Here is a 24,695-nt window from a genome sequence, read left to right on the forward strand (position 1 = left end):
TAGATAGCTGGGGGGGGGGGGGGGGGGGGGGGGGGGTCAGACCTATCTGGCTAGAGTCCTGTACCAGAGCTCTAAACCCCCCCCCCACCAAAGGCTTAGACTTTTAGGTGTTAAAGGGCACTTCATTTAATTGAATAGGATTTGAATATGTGATATTTGTGCACAATTTCTACTTAAAATATCAAAGGCACTAATTTCATGGAACGACCCAGGTATGAAAATGAGAGGTGATGGGAGGGTTACTTGTGCAAAGCATGGAAGGGTCAGGCCTATACCACATTGACAAAGTGCCAGATGTATGACCTGTTATAATAACACATTTTGGTATGAATTTGCTTACAGATCCTTTGTGAAGGATCTATATTGGCATTGTAAAGGTTTTATGAAGTATTGGTAGTGCATCAGCAGTTTTCCACTTATTATGTCAGTCACTGACAGTCACTCAATTAGCCCATGTCAGCTAAAAACATATATATTGCAAAGTAAGGTAGTCTAGCCAGCCATCCAATAGTACTGTTGACCAAGTGCCGTTTACAAATGTAGACCTTTTCTTGTACGCTACTATTTAAAAACAGCATAATTTGCTTTTTTGTCATCATTATGGTCAGAAACGAGATTTGGTTGTTAGCTGACATGGGCTACAAATGTTAGGTGACATGGGTTAATTGAGTGACTGTCAGTGACTGAAATAACAAGTGGAAAACCGCTGATGCACTACCAAATTTAGAAATTGCACCTTGTGTATTCTAATTTACAAACTCTCAACAGTAAATTGAGTCCCCGACTGAGTTTTCTTTTTTTTAAACGGCCAGAGGCGCCTCTGATTATGGTGTTGTTATCTGTCACAACAATTTATCAGTGTCATGTTTTTTTGTATGTTCAGACAAGTAGGCTATACTATGTAACCATAGTCACTAGATGGCGCCAACAGATAATGTACTAAGCATTTGCCTGGCTACTACCTAGTCAAGACCTAAACTTGACTGTCACATAATGGTGCCCTGATGTGCCCTAGTCTAGATACATATGTCAAAGGCTTTGGCAGAGTAAATTGCAATTCGTAATGCTATCCCAATAAATTTCTCGGAGCCACACTCAAAATGTAAATAATCTGTGGCATCTCTTTACTTAGCTGTACTTAGATTTTGAAGCCCTATCTATGTAGCCTAAATGTGGGTTGTGTCTTATTATTTGAGATAATCTGTCGACTCTTCACTTGCTTGAAAACAATAGATTACAGTAATTTATATTTGCTAAAACTTCAAAATCCTAAAAAGCATATGCGTTTGAATGGGAATTGGGAAGATAAATTAGATAAACACTACTGCCTGAACACTGGCACTTTAAATCCACCTGTTGGGGCGCAAGACTGCGCCTTCTGAATCGTGGAGCTATAGGTTAACTGTGGTTTGAAGACACCGTTTATTACGAGTGCCAGGAGTGTTGCGGAGCTCCTATTTTAATACCGCCACATTGTAGCCAACCAGATTCTCTTTAGTAATTTGCCTGTCCAAAGCATTCTTCCTATCCGGGATGTTTTTGAGCATAATTTGGATCTCTTGATATCCATTTCAAGACATCGCTTGGATTTATATTATTTATATTCTTATTGTGTAATCTCTGCATTGAAATGTCTGTCGTTTTCATCAAGTCTAGGCCACTGGTCTAATTTCCAATTAAGAAATTGCGCCGCAAAACGTTTCGACTTCAAAGTGAGACCGTGGATTCGCGTTTCGTTGGAGACGTTCTGCAACAATTTGTTGCAAACATTCAGAGCAAAGTGATGGATGGAGTCGTTATCACCTCGGTTTGCCATGGCACCTTAATCATTTAGTTTTTTTAATGTGATTCATCTGAGTCCTCTTTTCGTGTTATTCAATTATGTTCACTTTCGCTGCCTTTTGCTATATGCTGTCACTGGTCCTCTGTGCTTCCCTGATCTTCTTTGCGATATGGCATGTAAGTGGGGGATTTATTACTTGTTTTTGTTGTTGTTATGAGTCTTTTAAGATGTGAAAATAAATGTTAATATGATTATGAATGATTTTGGCTATGGACAATATTCCATAATGGTGCGTAATAGCCTAGTGTATTTATACCTGCTCACAACCCCTTTGCCTTTTGCGCAAGATAATTAATACATTATTCGATGTATGCAAAGGTGCTGTTTCAATGCCCAACCTTTCACTTGAATTATAATTTTATTAAGATCCACATTTGCTGATGCCACCCGCTCTAATGGGTAGGAAAATACAATACATCCCCAAATTGACACGTGCGCACCTGTATCTCAGACGTTTAGCCTAAAACACCACTCATTTCCACTTAATTGACTAAATGGTCATATCGGTTTTATTTTGTTTTTGCAGATTTTTTAGCTATGGTTTCATCAAAGGGTTTTACAATTCACTTGACTCAGTCATCATGCACCTCTGTAATCGATTAGGAAATCTGTTAGAGACGTTGGACACGCTGAGACGAATTTTCCTTCGCACACAGTTTTATCTGTGTGTTATTGTCTTTGTTCAAACCAGCCAGGAGACCCTGCAACACAGAAATGCCAATAAGAACGCATTACAATATTTGGATAATATAATGATTTACTCTGAAAGCCCTTGCGCCCTCCTGCGGAACTTTATATAAAGGCAGATTTCGGTCCGGTCACACAGTCCTTGGCCCCCATCGACCGGCGTACCTTTGCATAGCGATAGACCTGAGACTGAAGGAGAGCTTCAGGTTTACTTCTGAGCCCAGGCAATTACTGGAGGCATGGCATGTGTCAGGCCCATATGGTGTACAAAGCAGTGGACAGATCTTATCTAGTCTGCCTGCTACTCAGGAATATAAGGACATACAGCTTATGCCAAGAGCAGAATTATCAACATGGATGTTTTCATTCTGTTTATATTAATGTAATATACTGTAAAGTGGTCATTTCACACACACACACACACACACACACACACACACACACACACACACACACACACACACACACACGCACGCACACACACACACACACACACACACACACACACACACACACACACACACACACACACACACACACACACACACACACACACACACACACACACACACACACACACAGAGAGAGAGAGAGACACACACTCACACACTCTGTTATCCAAAACAACTAACAGCTCATACATACAGTACATTCAATATATCTGGCCCAACTGTGGTCTTGTAAAGCACCATGTTCAAACCAACTGAGACTTATGGGAAACACAATGCTTCTGATGGCAGGGTGGCGATTTCAATTCACAAACACAGGCATAAGCTACAGACAAATCAGAATAGCCTGTTATGCAGGCTACATGGCGTGATGTCACATGCATAGTCAAATAAATGGGTTTTAATTACCAGCCCTTTTTCACATTACAGCATGCCTGTCATCCAGACATCATTCAGGTAATTGTAATACATGATCCCATACACTCTGACAGTGAAATGTACCCATACATCCTACAGTAATATCCATCCCACTGGGCAAAAACTGGGTACATCAACAACAAAGAATCCAAGTAATTTCAACCAAAAATATAAATCTGATGACGTTGAATCAACATAGAAAAGCTCATTGGATTTGCAAAAAGTAATCAGTAATCAACGTATTTTCTTCACCCAGCTTTTAACCTAAATCCAATGACTTGGTGACATTTGATATTGATTTCACATTGAATTCACAGTTAGTTGACAACTCAACCAAATGTAAATCAAAACTATACGTTGAACTGATGTCTGTGTCCAGTGGGACTTTCTTCATTCTCTTTCATCTAATTGTCCTGCCAAATATTGCATCCCTCTACTTGACAGGTTTATTACAGTGCTGCCTGTTTTTCAGTGGACATGTCAGGTGTAGCATGACCTAGGTATCCTCCTCTTTCCTCTCCTGACACGTTTGGATTATCAGGACATGACTTGTCATTAATCACTGCCTGTTAACAGGCGGTCTCGTCTCTCACAGGGCATGTACTGTACTGCACTAAGGCTGACTGATGAGAACCTTATCAGACACTACGTTGACTGACGGATATGATTGGTTGAGCTTCCATGTCCAAGAAATCATCATTTCAGTCTCAGTGATGATGCTTCTTTACATGTCCAGACCGCACAGCACTCCCCATTCTGGGCTTCGGGGGACTCTGAAATGTTGTATCTATAGCAGTGAAATGTATTTTTATGGTAGTGACAAAGACAAGCTGACGTTCAGTCGTCAAGTTCATTGACTAAGATGAAACCCTCGACTCTATCTAGCTTAACACATGTTCAAGGTTGATCAATAACAAGATAATCTCATTCGATACGCTTAAAAGTCACTCAGTCTGTGGAAGGAAAATCACACCTCACTGGTTAGCTATCTAGCTTCTGTCCAGATTGAATGATCAGTAATCAATCGTGTAATCCCAGTTACACCATCACTCCTGGGACTGCTTGTAACAGATTAGGGGGAATTTTAATTAACATACCCAATGAACTGTGTTCTCTTGCACTCCGCTCAGCTCCACACTCACCGACAGAAAATGGTTGAGTGATTTCCCTCCATGTAGCAAAGCCCCTAATGTATTATGAGTGTCATTATCACCATGTGAACGGCTCCTCTGCATCCAGTGACTTATGGGAAAACCCACGTGCCCCTATGATGTGTAGAGAGAGTCCATTGGCTAAGAGGGCATATGTTAAGTTAACATCATTCACTTTCATTGTGGCCATACAGTATATTGTTGTTTTAGTTTTTCTGACGCTTTTAGTGGATGCCGGTTAGATTACCGTATTCGTAGTAGGAAACTATGAAGGAGTCATTTGTATACATGGTTTCTGTCCTGCTGCTTTAATATGTGCCTCATGCTGGTTCCTTAGGCAAGTACAGGACATTCACAGGTCTAATGATCCTTCACACCGACTCCCATGCTCCTCCACTCAATGCTACTGTCCTCAGAGCATGCTATTATTTGGAAATGACATCTTGCTTCAAATTTCAATCTATGTGCAGTACAAGAACATTTCTCTTTGTCTTTGAGGCTGTGAGTAACCTAAGTGGCTCTATAAGAGTCAGCTTGGGTTTAGTTCAGTAGTGCTGCGCTTATAAAGGCAGCCCAATTCAGATTTTTTTTTCACAAACTAGTCTTGACTAATCAGGTGAGCTCTGAAAAAGATCTGATGTGATTGGTCAAAAGACCAATTAGTGGAAAAAAAGATCAGATTTGGGGCTGCCTGTGTAAACACAGCCTTTGTGTTTGGTTTTGCACGTAGTCCCACACATTCATTAATTCCTCATAGGTTGTTCATCCATCAATGTGACATCAATTACATTAAGTTACATTGTTTCTCACTGTATGTTATATTGCCTTGTGTAAATGAAATTGTATTTTCCTGGCAAGAGGAGATAGGGATTTTATTATTCTGAGCCAGGGGGAAAAAACCAAAATGTTACTTGCCATGCTGGTCTTTGGAGATATACTGTAGGCCTATACAGATGTGAGCATGTTTTTAAGGCCAGTCAACCATGAAGAAGCAGAAATGTCCAGTCCCAGATATGGAACCAATGCCATTAAAAAAAAGTATTGATAGAAAGCTTCAGGAAATGTAATAAAATAAATAAAACACATAGTATAAAGTCCATTCCCTTCATGTAGCTCTGCTGCCTGCAGCCACGTCAAAAAGAGCAGCAATCCCCAAATGGGCAGTCTCCACTCACAGAGGACCCGTTTGTGAAGCTTCCAAGCAGTTGCACTAGGCACATCAGACATTTTCTTGGTATTCAGTTTAGTGAGTTGATTTGGGGCGTCATCCTGCAATGACTGTGACTGTGAGCAGACCAGACCTGTCAGTCCATGATTGCCTTTCCAGTCATAGAGAAGTACTGCACACAATGATGACAAAATTAACCCATTTCAGGCATTTTAAAATCCTCCTGAATAATTAACCATAGCTGGTCAATTATTAACATCAAACTTGTAGTCTCTTTCATCAGAATTGATGTTCTCCGCATCACGGTTGTACTGTTATTTTTTTATGTAATTATTTCTATATGAATGCCTAAAGTAGAATGACAGTGACGTAAGGTAGGGAATGTGTTCAAAGAGAGTCAGGGTCTTTCACAAACAAAGATAACAGTTGAGTTGCCAGTCGACCATAGAGTCTGTGGACCAAGGGCGGCCAGCCATGCTCATGTATGGATGTACACAACCGTTCAAAAGTTTGGAGTCACTTAGATATTTCCTTGTTTTTGAAAGAAAAGCACATTTTTTGTCCATTTAAAATAACATCAAATTGATCAGAAATATAGTGTAGACATTGTTAATGTTGTAATTGACTATTGTAGCTGGAAACGGCAGATTGTTAATGGAATATCTACATAGGCGTACAGAGGCCCATTATCAGCAACCATCACTCCTGTGTCCCAATGGCACGTTGTGTTAGCTAATCCAAGTTCATCATTTTAAAAGGCTAATTGATCATTAGAAAACCCTTTTGCAATTATGTTAGCACAGCTGAAAACTGTTGTGCTAATTAAAGAAGCAATAAAAATGGCCTTCTTTAGACTAGTTGAGTATCTGGAGCATCAATATTTGTGGGTTCGATTACAGGCTCAAAATGGCTAGAAACAAAGAACTTTCTTCTGAAACTCGTCAGTCTATCATTGTTCTGAGAAATGAAGGCTATTCCATGTGAGTAATTGCCAAGAAACTGAAGATCTCGTACAACGCTGTGTACTACTCGCTTCACAGAACAGAACATGAGTTTCAGAAGAAAGTTTTTTGTTTCTGGCCATTTTGAGTCTGTAATCGAACCCACAAATGCTGATGCTCCAGATACTCAACTAGTCTGAAGAAGGCCAGTTTTATTGCTTCTTTAATCAGAACAACCATTTTCAGCTGTGCTAACATAATTGTAAAATGGTTTTCTATTGCTCAATTAGCCTTTTAAAATGATACACTTGGATTAGCTAACACAACGTGCTATTGGAACAGTGATGGTTGCTGATAATGGGCCTCTGTACGCCTATGTAGATATTCCATAAAAAATCTGCCGTTTCCAGCTACAATAGTCATTAACAATGTCTACACTGTATTTCTGATCAATTTCACGTTATTTTAATGGACAAAAAGTGTGCTTTTCTTTCAAAAACAAGGACATTTCTAAGTGACCCCAAACTTTTGAACGGTAGTGTATGTTTACACCTGGTGAGCAGGAGGTGTCACTGTGTCAGTTTAGGCAACATTGAATTCAAATACTTCTATTGAAACCACCCAAAGGTGGCATGATGTCAACTGTGTGCATACAAGATGTCACCTCATATGATGATGATGATAGGCATGAATATATAGCGTGTATTTGCTGAACATTCCATCTCCTCATCACACCCAACTGCCCCAGGTGTTTACAAACAGTCCATCCATGTTGTTTGCCATCGGCCCGTGAAGAATTAAGGGAGCATCAACACACAGTAGCGCCCGCCAGAATCACACCACAGGGAAATATGGCTGTGTGTGTGTGTTTGTGTGTGTGTGTTTGTAACACGGGAAAAATTTATAAAATACACACACACATGACCCTAAGGACTTACATACATGCAAACACATCCACTCTCTGCCTCTGCTGTGCCGCTGTATGGCCACAGGGAATAGACATGCAATGTCAGCTGTCTCTGTAAGACGATACCCCCCTATGCAATTACTAGCACTGCTTCCTAATGCAGCTCTGTCTGTCTGATTGATCCTGTTTGTCATGCAGTGTTGTAATCGCTGTGCTAGCTCCCAGACAGCATATAGAACCACTGACACAGCTACAGCCACTGACACAGCCACTGTGAGTGAATAACACTGATGCAGGCAGAGAACTAAAACACATTGTTCTTTTTCCTCACTTTGTCACTCTCTCTCTCTCACTCTTTCTCAGATAACAGCCTTTGATGAACTGCAGGCAGACTTTAAGGTCCCCATCGATCAGGGAAATCCACTCCATGCGGTACGTGTCTTTCTCTGCTGTGCTAGTACACTTACATGTTACTCATGTACTACTGTCAAACATGTTCTCTCACTCCAGTAGTGAGTTTATTTTGGCGAATGTGTCTGGAATATGTGAGCGTGTGGAAAGTGTGGTGACTAGGATGTGCTCGTGGTGTATTAGTGTATGATGTGTCATAAGTGTGGTATCTGGAGTATGCATGTGTAACCAGCGTGTTTAGAGCATGTGAGTGCGTGTGCTGATTGTTTTGGGCAAATATGTGGTGCGTGTGTTAGTGTATGCGTGCGTGTGAGTCTGCGTGCCTGATGCTTGCGTGTGTGTCTTCGCGTGTGTGTGGGGGGAGGGGGCGGGGGGGCTTGGAAGAGGTGTGTAATCAGCACCAGGGGCCGCGGACAGGTGTGGTGCCACCCTGCTGCTCCAGAAGATCATCTCCCTCAGTCATCTGCAGCTCTGCATTAATACTACAGGAACCAGATGGCTGCATGCTGTTCAATTCCTCCTCCTCTGGACTGGGACTGAGTGGCTGACAGGCACCTCACATCACAGGTTTAAAGGCCACAACCCCCTGGCTGTGTCTGAAATATCGTGCACTACTTTTGACCTGGGCCCACATACCATGTAGTGGCATTTCAGGTGCACGCTTTGTATAAATTATATCCCCTTCATCAGAGAAGAGATGGGACACTGAGGTTGATAAAGGACAGGTTCCGCTCCATGAATCCCCTCTGGGGTTTCTGGGTTATTATTCCCTCTGGCTCCTTAATAGAGGAGAATGACTTGAGCAGTTTAGGTATGATGTCCCTGGGACAACACAGTTTAGAGGTGACTTTGACTGTACTGCCGCAGCACTTGAATGTTGACAGCTGTGTGTCCTTTGGGATAACTAGAGAGAAAAGATGGATGGAGAGACAGCGTATTCGAGGAACAGGATTGCTGAGCAGTTTCAAATGCAAATGTGTGAATTACTTTTTTCAAAGTCATTGTTGCTTTGAAAATGATCTCAAAGTACAGCGACACTTATTTTTTGTAGCATTTGCTTTGCATGTAATTATGAACAGTACCTGGATACTAAACTTGATGCTAATACTTGTGATCTCAGAGAGAGAGAGAGAGAAAGAAAGAGCCTGAGTGTTCAGACTTTGCCACTTAAAGAAATTGTGTTGTTATCACTGTGCAGATGTTTTTTCAAAGCCATTTTAGCTGTCACACTAGCTGTTCGGTCAAAACAGATTCCCAAATGAAAATTTGTCAGGCTATGCAGAAGTTGCCTCCCACCGAGGCACACGTTGCTAGGCAACCCCTTGGACTTGCCCAGGCAGGCTCTGGCTCAAGCCAGTTTAAAGGACTTGCTAGCAAACATTTGTGCTATGGAACTAAATAAGTACTGCACTCTGACCACAAAACGTATTTGCTAGATTGGTTCATCGTGTTTTTATTCAAGCAATGAAAGTGAACATCAAAACGTGGTGTAGTTTTATTGGGATTTGCAGCTGTTGTTGGTAAGAAGTGAAACTGCTAGCTTCTGATATGACTTACACAACCTTTAAATACTTTGAAATAAAAATGTATTTAGTCAAATCCATTGCACTACTTCATAGTCTCTCACTCCCCATGGCCTCCATGCTCTTTCCTTCTACTGTGACATGGATACCACCTTCCCTTTTTCTCTCCCTCCATCTCTCTTCTTCCACACCATTTCTCCCTCCCTCTCCTCCCTCTCTCCACCTCGACCACCTCATGAGTCCTGATTGGAGATTGATGGCTTGGGCACCACCCTGCTCCCCTGCCACCCTTGCCACCTCTGCCACCAGCGGTGTCATTCCCATAGGGAGCACAGGGGCAGGTGCCCCCTCAGATTTGTTTTTAAAGATAATTGTTTCTCTTTTAAACTACTAGCCATCTAGCAATTTTATGAAGTTGGCTTTAGCTAACCCAGATACTGTAGGTTCCCAACCTCATAACTAGCCACCAAGAAGCCATTTCAGGCTATCAATCAAGTTAGAGTAGCTATCATAGCTGGCATGCCTGATGCCAAGGTTGGTAGAGTTTTGAAAAGCAAGCAATAACTAAATGTACTGAATAAGACTCCCATTCCTCCCAATCTTTTACCCAGATTTTAGCAGCGATGCAGAGAAGAATATATATTTAATAAAGAACCACCAGTCAGGAGGATACAGACAGCTCAAGAGATATGCTTAGATACATTTTTTTTTTTACATAGAATTAAGCATAATGATTATGGCTCTAGATCACAGGAACAAGCTGTTTCAGGTGTTTGAAAAATGCACAATTCTCCACCACCAGCCATCCTCACATACTTGTGCCCCCTCAGATTTTTGGGGTGCATGACGCCCCTGTCTGCTACATCAGCCTCACACCCAGGCAGCAGGCTAATTAGTGACTGACTGTCATCTGCCCCTCACCCAGGGGGCTTTCTGGGAGTCAGGGCTCACCCTAGACCTAGAGCAACCATAGTAGGGATCCACAAACACACACACAGAGTCAAACACACACACACACACACACACACACATATAGAATCAAACCTCACACACAAACATACACACACAGCTGTGAGTCTCTGGTTCTGGGGCTCCAGGCACATATATAAAGACAGAGCCTATTATCACAGGGAGGAGTGCCAACACAGAGAACAGTGGGCTGAAAAAAAGTAGGTTTATTCCTAGAGAGTTTGTGTTCGAGAAGGGGGTGGACGTGTGTGTGTCTGTGTGTGTGTGCGAGCCCTTGTGTGTAGTGTATAAGTCCTCTGGGTCTATGGGGACGTACACTCAGGCCCAGATGTATTTCAGCACTGCCAATGTTGTTTACTTTGAGGAGGCCAGTGCCTATCTGCCTATCTCTTCTGAGACACTCAGATGACACACCAGTGCAGAGCCTGATGAGAATACGTTATGCTTTAATACTTTATTCCCCACAGCGCTCTGGGCCCTTCTTGTGATGGGGCCCTGCTTTGTGATGCTGATGGCATCTGTTGCTTCTCCGACTCTGAACTACCGTTCTATCAGCCAGGGATTAGCCTGAAGCAAATAATATCATCTAAGTCTTGCATTAAAGATCAGACTGATAAAACAGTGAATAAATGAATGCAAGGAAAGGGAAGCAGTTACCATAGTTGCATTATCATGCAGAGAGAGGAGTATTACTTGTGTTATGATTTTATTTCCCTAGACTGATCATGGAATTGCGTACTACCCATGTGCTCATATAGGTTACATTTTAATTAGATCTCTAGTAAATTAGTACTATCGGTTATATGTCAGTGTGACTCCAAAGGGTGAATGGTGGATTGGCATAATACTGGGTCCTGTCTAAAAACGTTGTTGTTGTTACAAGAAAATGTTGAAAGCTTTACAGTAGGCCCATGTAATCGGCCAGATATCAAACCTGGGATGACGGCTCACTGGGTAAACTCTAGGTATTAGCTCTGGGAGCCGACACAAGTCCTGAGATCTCAGGCAAGGTAAGTCATAATATAAAGCCAACTTGGAGAACCACCTGCACTATACTGACAGTACATCAGCCTCCACTACTGGATCGTCACATTTCTCCTCTCGTTATGAATATTATTGACGTCAAACGGGAGAACCAAGGACACGGGTAGTTCCTAATGTTGTAAGATTCTGGTTAGTGTTTACAGAACAACTGGTTCTGAGAGATTAGGATCCGGACTTGCAATTGTAACAGTAAGCAGCTGTAACAAATGGATGACTGCAGTGTAGCCGTTATTATGAGTACATGTTCCAAATCAAATCACATGTTATTTGTCACATGCATCGAATTCAACAGGCGTAAACTTTACCATAAAATGCTTACTTACAGGCCCTTTCCAAATGATGCAGTTAAAAAGTAAGAAAAATGTGCAATAAAAAGAAGGAAATACTAACACATTAAAATAACAATAACGAGACTATATACAAGGAGTACCGGAACCGAATCAATGTGCAGAGGTATGAGGTAGTTGAGGTAATTATGTACATGTAGGTAGGGGTAACTGTAACTAGGCAATCTGGACAGATAATAAACTGAGTATTCAACAGCGTACGTGACGAGTGTGAAAGTGTGTCTGTGTGTGTCTGTGTGTGCGTGTGTGTGTGTGTGTGTTTGGGGGTTTGGCGTCTATGCATGTATGTGTATGATTTGTGTGCGTGTGAGCGTATGTAGTCTATGTGTGTGTTGGAATGTCAGTGTACAGTGCCTTCAGAAAGTATTCACACCCCTTGACTTTTCACTCATTTTGTTGTGTTAAAGCCAAAATTTAAAATGTATTATATTGAGATATTATATTGACATTGAATGTTCCTGAATGGCCTAGTTACAGTTTTGACTTAAATCGGCTTGGAAATCTATGGCAAGACATGAAAATTTCTGTTTAGTAATGATCAGCAACCAACTTGACAGAGCTTGAAGAATTGTTTGTCTATTCATGTTTTGTATTGTGTCATGTTTTGTGTGGACCTCCAGGAAGAGTAGCTGAAGCTTTGGCTGTAGCTAATGGGGATCCTAATAAAATATTAAATGCTCATCTCCAGAAAGTGAACCAGTAATTAGCCCATATTCATTCACTCCTCCGACAGAGCACTGTGTGTACTGTGTACTCTAGACAGTGAAGGTACACACTCCAGAGAACGATTTCCCACCTGTCAAACACTCCTCTTCTTCTCTCAACAGTTCCTTGACCTCTCTAGGTCTCCTCTCTATTCTCACCCTGAGCCTCAGTTTATTTTTGTGTGTCTTATTTACAGTACCCCAGCACACTTGCTTGTCAAGCAAATTCTGGCTGAGTAACATTTCAAAGCGAGCCCTGTCTAATTGCTTGCTAATGAGAAGTGTTGATACGTCGGCAGTTATCTGGCATCTCCATGGCTACCACTGGAATATATTAGCATGGCCTCGTTCATACTCCTCAAGATGGGAGAGGAGAGGAAAACATGTGTAGAGGCAAATTCAGGTTCGCCCAAATGAGGTGCTGCAGTCCCAAAATAGGGCTAATTTACGGTAACTTCTCATAGATGTTGTGGATTCTTATGCTGAACTACTGCAGTGGGTCGTGAGAGGACATGGGGAGGAGGAAGCAATGCAAAATGTGCTTGGAGAACATCAAAGTATTCTACAGATTTGACTTCACGTATGTATATGAGACTACCCGCAGCTCAATTTGACGTCTCCTCAACCCCAACCTCTTTCCTACCTCTACTCTTAATATAATAGCACATTTCTCTCAGTGGAAGGGGACTTCCTTAAAGTGAAACTTTAAAGTGCATTTAAAACATCTCAATACACTTGGCACTTTTAAAATAGAAAAACGGTACAGTAAAAGGAGGCAATTGAAGACATTTTCCACCATCTTTACCCAGAACAAGTCCAAGGGGACTGACGTGTACATTGTGTCGTATCAGATTTTGAGATGAGAGATAAAAAAACGGCTGATGCTCAAATGGAGATTAGCCACCAGGCTGCACATTTTCCCCACAGAGCCTGTAGAACCATTACAATGGTCTTAGTTCCAACGTACGCTAGACTGGCTTTCTACAGTAGTGTTACCTCAGATTACATTATTTAGAGGCGTACAGGCGACTCCATTATGAATTATACATCCCATCAGAGGAAGTTCTTCTGTAGTGTTTTTTTTCTCCAAAATACTAATCAAATATGTATGTTTAGTCTTGATTAATGCAGCTTTTGGGAAATAACATTCAACCCCCCCCCCCCCACAGAGTGCTGGGGCCTTTTCACCAGCACTCTGCAGAGGAAGATAAGCCTGTTTGGGTGTCATTCATATATCATTTATCCTCAAGATAGCACATCATCCCAAGTATGACAATTTTGCACATCAACCAAGTCAATTTGGTCTGATAGAGACACATGTACAGACTGGGACTCTCAGGGTGAGGTATCCATCCACAACAGGCATAGAAACAAGCACTGCCCAAAATAGGGAAAGTTTCTATGTAATCGCCATATGCCATGCTGCTCACATGCGCCATTCAAGAAATGGTGTCGCCTGGCATTGGTTTTTCTAAATATGGCCCTTGATGTCCTCGCCAGTTTCTGGTTGCACTGTAGTTCTGCAGAGAGAGGAGAGCTGGGCCAAGAAGTGGGGGGTAGACAAGTGCTTTAGGCAGTGCTGGGTTGACTCCACAAAGCCCCAGCACCACACACAGACAAACACAGGCAGAGGAAGATGCAGAGTCTGCTTATAGCTCAGCAGAGGTGGGAAGGAAGGAACCAGCATCATCCATGTCTCACTGTGGGCCTACACAGTGCAAATCAAGCTTCACAGGCCAGCGGCATCATGCTACCCAAAACACTCCTGTATACCTAACACACTCCTGAAGCATTCTTGATTCTCCCCAGCTTGTAACAAGTATGCTACAGGCCTTAGTGACTAGACAGTTGGACTTACTACACTATCTAGTCACTAAGGTCTGTAAAATACCCCTATTTTTGGACTGGTGAACCTCATCAGAACAACTGTTGTGTTTCTATATGTATATTTAATGCAGGTGATGTAACTGTTTCCTGTTTGGCTCCAACAGAGAGAGCGACTCCGGAACATTGAGAGGATTTGCTGCCTGCTGAGAAAGGTAAATAGCCACTGAACACTGTCCTATTTAAAACATTTCCTTTATTACTTCATGTGCATATGTCATTTAGCCTACATTTTAAAGCCAGCAAATGATCACGGTCTTCTACATCTAGACTGGTGGCCCGCTAGTTTGTGAGAGTTAAAATAGTAGAATACACAAGGTGCAATTTCTAAATTTGGATGTGTATCAGCAGTTTTTCTCTTGTTATGTCAGTCTCTGACAGTCACTCAATTAGCCCATGTCAGTTAACATTAGTCTAGCTAGCTATTTAAACCTGTAGTTATCATGGCTGAATTACCGACCAGGGGCCCCCCATTGATTTTGTTAGTCACTCTAACTCAGATATCATATACAAAACATTTTCTATCCGCCCCATGGCAAAATTAGTAGAATGAATTACATTTGTTATACATTGCAAAAAAAATTCTCTGCCCATGCCAAAATGTGTAAAATTGCCGCAAATAAGCTTTAAAACTGCAATATTTGATGCCAGGGCAGCAGCTACTCTTAATGGGGTGCAAACAGGAAACGAAACACAACAAATAGAATACATAATATACATATACAATGCATAATAAAATGCAAAATACAATACATAATACAATGCATAATACAATACATAATACAATGCAAAATACAATACATAATACAATATATAAAACAATGAAATATACAATACACAATACAATGCATAATACAATGCAAAATAAAATACATAATACAATACATAATATATGAAAATGTCTGTGTCTCTTCACAGTCCCCGTCGTGCCGTAAGGTGTTCTTTTATCCTAAAAAAATCTATAGCTGGTTTTATTGCTAGCTTGAGTTACCTGGGGTGGCACGGAGTTCCATGTAGTCATGGCTCTATTTACTACTGTGAATTTCCCAGCCTCTGTTCTGGAACTGGGGACTGCGAAGAGACCTCTGGTTGCATGTCTTGTGTGGTACCGATGAGTGTCCGAACTGTGTGCCAACTGCTTGAACAGACAGTTCGGTACATTCAACACCTCACACAAAGACCAATAGTGATGCAGTCAATCTCACCTCAACTTTGAGCCAGGAGAGATTGACATGAATGCCATTGACATTCACCCTCCATGTATATCTAGTTGCAATATGTGCTGCCCTGTTTTGGACCAACTGCAACTATGCCTATGTCCTTATTTGCACATGACCACACAACTGGGCAGTGGTCCAGGTGCGACAAAACTAGGGCCTCTAGGACCTGTCTAGTTGATTGAAATGTCAAGAAAGCAGAACAGCGCCTTATCTTGGACTGACCTCTTCCCATGTTAGCAACCATTAAGTCTATATGTTTTGACCATCACAGCTCGCTATCTAGGGTTACACCTAGCAGTTCAGTCTCCTCAACTTGCTTAAACGCCACATTATTCAATAATAGATCTGAGGTTTAGGGTTGAGCGAGTGATATGTCCCAAAAACGATGCTTTTAGTTTTTGCAATATTTAGCACCAGCCTATTGCTAGTTACCCATTCTAAAACTGACTGGAGCTCTATGTTAAGGGTGCCAGTTATTTATTTTACTGTCATAGCCGACGTGTATACTGTTGACTCGTCAGCATACATAGACACACAGGCTTTATTCAAGGTCAGTGGAAGGTCATTGTTAAAAACAGAAAACAATAATGGCCCAAGCCGACTGCCCTGATTTTGGAATGAGATGTTCGACAAGCAGGTGTCAACATACTTTTGGATGAAGTAATTTCGTCAAACTTGTGAGGCTCTCCATGCTCATTAGTTTCTCATTCAACATAATTTGCTGCTGCTTCACTCAGTCTCAATCCCGCTTGAAAAGCCTCCCTTCCTAGCTGTTTTACATTCCCTAAGACCAAATATTGGCCAAATATTCCCAGATTTTCATAAAACGGCCACACGTGGTCTCTCGTTTCTGCATCACCAAATTTTGCAGTAGGCAACAATTAGTTGGCTAGTTGCGCCGAGTGCTGTGTAGTCCGGGTGTAGTGCTGCACTTCTCACAATCGTGCTCATTCAGTAAAGTTAGATCAAAGCTGAATCAATGTCTTGGAATGTCACGTTCCTGACCTATTTCTGTTAGTTTGTTGTATGTGTTAGTTGGTCAGGACGTGAGTTTGGGTGGGCATTCTATGTTTTCTGTTTCTATGTTGGTTTATGGGTTGCCTGGTATGGCTCTTAATTAGAGGCAGGTGTTTGGCGTTCCTCTAATTAAGAGTCATATTTAGGTAGGTGGTTTCACAGTGTTCGTTGTGGGTGGTTGTCTCCTGTGTCAGTGTTTGTCGCACCATACGGGACTGTTTCGGTTTGTTTGTTCATCGTCATTTATGTGTAGGCTTTTTTCCCTGTTCGTGCGTTCTCGTGTGTTATGTGAGTCCGTCGTCCAGATCTGTCTACACCGTTTGTTGTTTTGTTAGTTTATTAGTCAAGTTCATGTTTTCGTGTTTTTCTTTAATAAATCATGTCTTCAAACTCCGCTGCATTTTGGTTCAATCCCTGCTCCTCCTCTTCTGATGAAGAGGAAGAGGAAAACCGTTACAGAACCACCCACCGATCCAGAACCAAGCGGCGTGAATTCGAGCAGTGGCCTGCTACACAGGAATCATGGACTTGGGAGGAAGTACTGGAGGGAAAAGGACACTGGGCTCACATTGGGGAATATCGCCGCGCTCGTGAGGAGATGGAGGCAGCGAGAGCCCAGGAGCGATGGTATGAGGAGGCAGCAAAGAGACGTGGCTGGAAACCGGAGAAGGGAACCGGAGAAGGGAACCGGAGTTATGAGGGGACGCGTCTAGCACGGAAGCCTGTAAAGCCCGTGAGTACCACCCAAAAATTTCTTGGGGGGGGGGCTAAGAGGTAGTGGGCCAAGGGCAGGTAGGAGACCTGCGCCCACTTACCAGGCTAACCGTGGAGAGCGGGAGTACGGGCAGGCGCCGTGTTACGCAGTAGAGCGCACGGTGTCTCCTGTACGAGTGCATAGCCCAGTGCGGGTTATTCCACCTCCCCGCACTGGTAGGGCTAGATTGGGCATTGAGCCAGGTGTCATGACGCCGGCTCAACGCGTCTGGTCTCCAGTGCGTCTCCTCGGGCCGGCTTACATGGCACCAGCCTTACGCATGGTGTCCCCGGTTCGCCTACATAGCCCGGTGCGGGTTATTCCACCTCCCCGCACTGGTCGGGCGACGGGGAGCATTCAACCAGGTAAGGTTGGGCAGGCTCGGTGCTCAAGGGAGCCAATACGCCTGCACGGTCCGGTATTTCCGGCACTACCTCCCCGCCCCAGCCCAGTACCACCAGTGCCTACACTACGCACCAGGCTTCCAGTGCGTTTTCAGAGCCCTGTTCCTCCTCCACGCACTCTCCCTATGGTGCGTGTCTCCAGCCCAGTGCCTCCAGTTCCGGCACCGCGCACTAAGCCACCTGTGCGTCTCCTAAGTCCTGTGCACACTGTTGTTTCTCCCCGTACTCGTCCTGAGGTGCGTGCCCTCAGTCCGGTACCACGCAACAGGCATATAGTGCGCTTCGAGAGGTCAGTGTGCCCTGTCCCTGCTCCCCGCACTAGGCTTGAAGTGCGTGTCCTCAGTCAGGTGCCTCCAGTTCCGGCACCACGCACCAAGCCTACAGTGCGTCTCAGCCGGCCAGAGTCTGCCGTCTGCCCAACGGCGCATGAACTGCCTGTCTGCCATGAGCCTGCAAAGCTGCCCATCTGCCATGAGCCTACAGAGCCTTCCGCCAGACAGGAGCAGTCAGAGCCTTCCGCCAGACAGGAGCAGTCTGAGCCATCCGTCTCCGCAGCGCCATCTGAGCCATCCGTCTCCCCAGCGCCGTCTGAGCCATCCGTCTCCCCAGCGCCGTCTGAGCCATCCGTCTCCCCAGCGCCGTCTGAGCCATCCGTCTCCCCAGCGCCGTCTGAGCCATCCGTCTCCCCAGCGCCATCTGAGCCATCCGTCTGCCCAGTGCCGTCTGAGCCATCCGTCTGTCCCGAGCCATTAGAGCCGCCCGTCTGTCCCGAGCCGTCAGAGCCGATAGTCAGTCAGGAGCCGCTAGAGCCAGTCGTCAGTCAGGATCTGCCAGAGCCGCCAACCAGACAGGATCTGCCAGAGCCGCCAACCAGACAGGATCTGCCAGAGCCGCCAACCAGACAGGATCTGCCAGAGCCGCCAACCAGACAGGATCTGCCAGAGCCGCCAACCAGACAGGATCTGCCAGAGCCGCCAACCAGACAGGATCTGCCAGAGCCGCCAACCAGACAGGATCTGCCAGAGCCGCCAACCAGACAGGAGCGTCCAGAGCCGCCAGCCAGACAGGAGCGTCCAGAGCCGTCAGCCAGCCATGAGCGTCCAGAGCCGTCAGCGAGCCATGAGCGTCCAGAGCCGTCAGCGAGCCATGAGCGTCCAGAGCCGTCAGCGAGCCATGAGCGTCCAGAGCCGTCAGCCAGCCATGAGCGTCCAGAGCCGTCAGCCAGCCATGAGCGTCCAGAGCCGTCAGCCAGCCATGAGCGTCCAGAGCCGTCAGCCAGCCATGAGCGTCCAGAGCCGTCAGCCAGTCATGAGCTGTCCCTCAGCCCAGAGCGGCTATTTACCCAGAACTGCCCCTCAGTCCAGAGCTGTCTCTCTGTCCGGAGCTGCCTTTCAGTCCGGAGTTGCCCCTCTATCCTGAGCTACCTCTCTATCCTGAGCTACCTCTCTATCCTGAGCTACCTCTCTATCCTGAGCTACCTCTCTATCCTGAGCTATCCCTCTGTCCTGAGCTATCCCTCTGTCCTGAGTTATCCCTCTATCCCGGGGCTGCCCCTTGTATTGATGTTACCCAAAAGATTAAGTGGGTGTAGTATGAGGGTGGTCATTTGTAGGGGGAGATGGAAGCTGGGATTGACTATGGTGGGGTGGGGACCTCGCCCGGAGCCTGAGCCACCACCGTGGTCAGATGCCCACCCAGACCCTCCCCTAGACTTTGTGCTGGTGCGCCCGGAGTTCGCACCTTATGGGGGGGTTATGTCACGTTCCTGACCTATTTCTGTTAGTTTGTTGTATGTGTTAGTTGGTCAGGACGTGAGTTTGGGTGGGCATTCTATGTTTTCTGTTTCTATGTTGGTTTATGGGTTGCCTGGTATGGCTCTTAATTAGAGGCAGGTGTTTGGCGTTCCTCTAATTAAGAGTCATATTTAGGTAGGTGGTTTCACAGTGTTCGTGGTGGGTGGTTGTCTCCTGTGTCAGTGTTTGTCGCACCATACGGGACTGTTTCGGTTTGTTTGTTCATCGTCATTTATGTGTAGGCTTTTTTCCCTGTTCGTGCGTTCTCGTGTGTTATGTGAGTCCGTCGTCCAGATCTGTCTACACCGTTTGTTGTTTTGTTAGTTTATTAGTCAAGTTCATGTTTTCGTGTTTTTCTTTAATAAATCATGTCTTCAAACTCCGCTGCATTTTGGTTCAATCCCTGCTCCTCCTCTTCTGATGAAGAGGAAGAGGAAAACCGTTACATGGAAGATCACATAATGATTCATTAGTATTCTACATAACATAACCAAGTATAATAGCATAGTATAAGGTTGCTGTTACATCAAAAACACCACCTCATTTCATGAGATTTTAGGATGGTTAGCTGAATAGTCCCAAAAAAATCTCACACCACCAAAACTCAAAACAGTGCACCACTAGGTTGAATGTGCTCCGATTGAATCAAAACGCTGTAGTTTAACACCAACTGCTCTAATTTGCTCACAAAACACTTCAAGAAGATCTAAATGCACATTCCCATGAAACTGATTGAGATCAAATGATTGGCAGGCAGATGCAGTTTGGACATTTTCACTGGTAAAACGTGAAGAATTATCATTCATAATTTACAGTGAATATGCCATGGCCTATTTTCAAATGGTGTTTGAGGGTATTAAAAATATATTTTTATTTTGAGACAATATGTGTCGGCATAGGCAGATGTTGCAATTGGAAGATGCATTTTATGCATATTCTATCATGATATTCAATAGTGTACATCTGTCGGTACATACTTTGAGAAATGATGACGTAATTTACATTTTGATTGCTCTCCGGCACTTAAAAAATGTGCACTGCACCATGAGCGAGAGGTGTGTGTGTGTGTGTTTGTGTGTGTGTGTGTGTGTGTGTGTGTGTACACTGTCCCGCGAATGTCCAGCAAAATGTCCAGCAAAATCCTCCTGTTGTCCAGGAGGATTTTAAATGTGGTCACCCCAGTTCTATTAGAAAGGTAACTTTCAATCCATGATAAGAAAGAGGATGTAAATCCATAACAACACATTTTTTCAGCTATAGGTTATAATCAATGATATCAAAAGCTGCACCGAAGTCTAACAAAACAGCTCCCACAATCTTCTTATTATCAATTTCTTTCAGCCAATCATCAGTCATTTGTGTCAGTGCTGAGCGTGTTGTGTGTTCTTCCCTATAAGTATGTTGAAAGTCCATTGCCAATTTGTTTTCTGTAAAATAACATTATATTTGGTCAAACACTGTTTTTTACGAAAGTTTGCTAAGCGCAGGTAACAGGCTGATTGGTCGCCTGTTTATACCATTAAAGGGTGCTTTGCTATTCTTGGGCAGCGGAATGACCTTTGTCTCCCTCCTGGCCTGAGGGAAAACACCATCTTCTAGGATTAAATTGAAGCCGTGGCAAACAGGAGTCGCAATGTATTCTGCTTCCAACCTCAGCAATTTACCACCCAGACTGTCGGTACCAGGTGGCTTGTCCTTATTTTAAAAAATCATCTCTTTCACACCATTTTTGCGGAACTCAAAACTACAGCGTTTGTCTTTCATTATTTGGTTCGATATGCATGAATATGAAGGCTCAGCATTTGTTGTTTGCATGTAATGATTAAGTTTGCTAGTCTTATCAACAAAAAAGTGATTAAAGTGGTTGGCAATATCAAAGGGTTTTGTTATGAACAAGCCATCTGCCTCAATGAAAGAGGGAGCTGAGTTCGCTTTTTTGCCTAGAATTTATTTTAAGGTACTCCAGAGCTTTTTACTATCATTCATTATATAATTTATCTTTGTTCCATAGTATAGTTTCTTCTTCTTTTTCTTTAGTTTAGTTATGTGATTTTGTTTGCCAATCTGCTGTGTTGTCAGACTTATTTGCGATTCCCTTTGCCTCATCCTTCTCAGCCATACAGTTTTTCAATTCATCATCTATCCATGGGGATTTGGCAGTTCTAACAGTCAGTTTCTTGATGGGCGCATGCCTATCAGTAGCCGGAAGAAGCAATTTCATAAATGCTGCAAGTGCTGCTGTTCCTCATTTCATACATCAGACCAACAAATATTTTTCACATCTTTGCCATCGGAATCATTGCAAAACCTCTTGTATATTGTATATTCGCTTATACACAATTTATTTTTTTCTAGATATGGCTATTATATTATGATCACTACATCCGATGTAGTGGGGGGGGGCTCTGACTGCAAAATTTCACTTAGGGCTAGGGCTCTGACTGCATATGTGGGTATAGATGTGTGTACGCAGACCCACGAGCCACTGCGGCCCCTCATGATATTTATATGTTATATAAATATGATATATATTTATCCCAGCCCCTATCCCCGCAGGAGGTCTTTTGCCTTTTGGTAGGCCGTCATTGTAAATAAGAATTTGTTCTTAAATGACTTGCCTAGTTATTTAAAGGTTAAATAAATAAATAAATGTTTTTTTGTGGGCCCCACCCCCATCAAAGTTGCCCATCCCTGATCAAGACTTTGCACAGGGGTGAGTACAGTACTTCAGTCACTGTATCTCAAAACATTAAAGGGATAGTGCAAGATTTATCGATTTACCAAGGGTCAGATGAACTCATGGATACCATGTTCATGTCTCTGCATCCAGTATGAAGGAAGTTTGAGGTGGTTTCGAATGCTAGCTGTTCCGGTAGACTTCCAGTCATTGCACTAACGCTAGTTAGCATTGGCTCGCAAAACTCCCTCTAACTTCCTTCATACTGGGGCTGCTGGAATGGAGGCCGTTTTTGTTCTTTATCTCTGTTGTCAACACTGCCTTAGGCTCATCTGTCACTCCTGGGGACTGTTGCAGTACTGACCCAGTGAGAGTGTTGAGCTGCACCATCAACACCACATCAGAAGTTAATTTCCTACCCTGCCTGGAGTCATAAAGCTTATTCATTAGATTTCATCGTTCCTAGAGGATCTTCAGCACTACATGAACTATGTGTATGTTACTGTAGAAATGGTTATTGTTTGTTCCTCATCTGTTACAAATGCATTCTCTCAGCATTTGCGGATATGAGTCACCCCACACAATATTACATAGAAAATGATCTTGGATAGATTGTGGGGTTTGTCTTATGGCAGCAGGTGCTGTACTTTGCAAGCCAGTCACAGAGGAGCACTAGCTGGTGGTTTTATTTCTCCCGCCCCGTTCGGTTTGTGAGTGTAAAACAGCGGTGTTGTCACAGCAACAGAACCAACCATAGAGTGCTGCTCATCTATCTTTCTTTATTTTTTTGTCTCATTCTCCCTCCCCATTCCCCACACACCTCTGTGAGTACAGAAGCAGAAGCACAGAGGTGGTTAGGCCAGCGTGTTCATTTGCAAGGTGGTGGAGCCTGCAACCCTGCTCGATTCCTGCTCCTAAAATACATAGGAGTTCCATTTTCTCCCTCCCCTATCATTTGAAGGGAGATGAAATGGCGGTACAGTAGATGAGAGAAAGATAGAGAGGGGAAAGATAGGAAGAGATGGAGAGAGATAGAGATGAGGGAGGGCTGCTGCTGCGCTCTGGTGATTCCGAGCCAATCAGAGCATTTCTGTATGCTGTTGAGTCATGGAGGATTCCACTCCCCCCCATGGTGCCTGTCTGGACCCACGCCATACCACCATGTCTGGATTTACAGACAACCTCCAGTCATTCAGGCTGCACTACCACACACTGAACAGACAGCCTCCAGTCCCAACTCTCCAGGCTGTACTACCACGCATCGTTTTTAGCTCAGCAAACTAGACTTTTCACAACACTTCAACATGTTGTTTGGCAATGGATGGGGAGTGTCATCCTGACCTACTGTATTACACTCAGGCACAGTTCAGCTCATGGAGAGTTAACAGAACACCTTGAATGCTGTTTCTCAATGTAAGGGGTTATGAAGCGATAAGGAGCGTATACCTTCTGACCTTCTGTCCTACTGTATTACCACCAGGCACAGTTTAGCTCACCAAGCTATACACTGAGTGTACAAAACATTAGGAACACCTGCTCTTTCCATGACATAGACTGACCAGGTGAATCCAGGTGCAAGCTATGATTCCTTATTTATGTCACCTGTTAAAGTGAATCACTGTAGATGAGGGGGAGGAGACAGGTTAAAGAAGGATTTTTAAGCCTTGAGACAATTGAGACATGGCTTGAGACATGTGTGCCATTCAGAGGGTGAATAGGCAAGACAAAATATTTGTGCCTTTGAACAGGGTAGGTAGGTGCCAGGAACACCGGTTTGTGTCAAGAACTGCAACGCAGTGTTTTTCACGCACAACAGTTTCCTGTGGTATCAAAAATGGTCCACCATTGACATCCAGCAAACTTGACACAACTGTGGGAAGCATTGGAGTCAACATGGGCCAGCATCCCTGTGGAATGCTTTCGGCACCTTGTAGAGTCCATACCCCGACGAATTGAGGCTGTTCTGAGGGCGTGCAACTCAATATTAGGAAGGTGTTCTTAATGTTTTGAACACTGTGTCATTTGCACTCCTCCTGTCATGCTGTTTCCCAATCAAAGTCAAAGCATACATCCTCTTTCTGTGTGTACTATTAATGGAGCACAGGTTTTTTTTACCTTTATTTAACTAGGCAAGTCAGTTAAGAACAAATTCTTATTTTCAATGACGGCCTAGGAACAGTGGGTTAACTGCCTTGTTCAGGGGCAGAACGACAGCTCGGGGGATTCGATCTTGCAACCTTCCGGTTACTAGTCCAACGCTCTAACCACTAGGCTACCTGCCGTGACATACAGTTGTACACAGAAATGATGATGAAATATGAATGTCAATTATGACACAACCAAGGAAGAGAGGATTACCATGGATTATTAACATTAGAGAGTCTT

General features: G+C 43.7%; 1 protein-coding gene across 1 annotated transcript in view; it reads left to right on the forward strand.

The window, feature by feature from the left end:
• Positions 1-1,881: 1,881 nt before the first annotated feature.
• The window catches only part of LOC120023872 (protein cornichon homolog 3-like), a 48,846-nt gene continuing 26,032 nt past the window's right edge, over positions 1,882-24,695 (forward strand). The window contains exons 1-3 of the mRNA XM_038967972.1: positions 1,882-1,959; positions 7,927-7,995; positions 14,553-14,600. Coding sequence (XP_038823900.1) covers positions 1,882-1,959; positions 7,927-7,995; positions 14,553-14,600 — 195 coding nt within the window. The remainder of the gene's footprint in view (positions 1,960-7,926; positions 7,996-14,552; positions 14,601-24,695) is intronic.

Source organism: Salvelinus namaycush, chromosome 29, assembly GCF_016432855.1.
Source record: "Salvelinus namaycush isolate Seneca chromosome 29, SaNama_1.0, whole genome shotgun sequence".
Taxonomy (NCBI): Eukaryota; Metazoa; Chordata; class Actinopteri; order Salmoniformes; family Salmonidae; genus Salvelinus; species Salvelinus namaycush.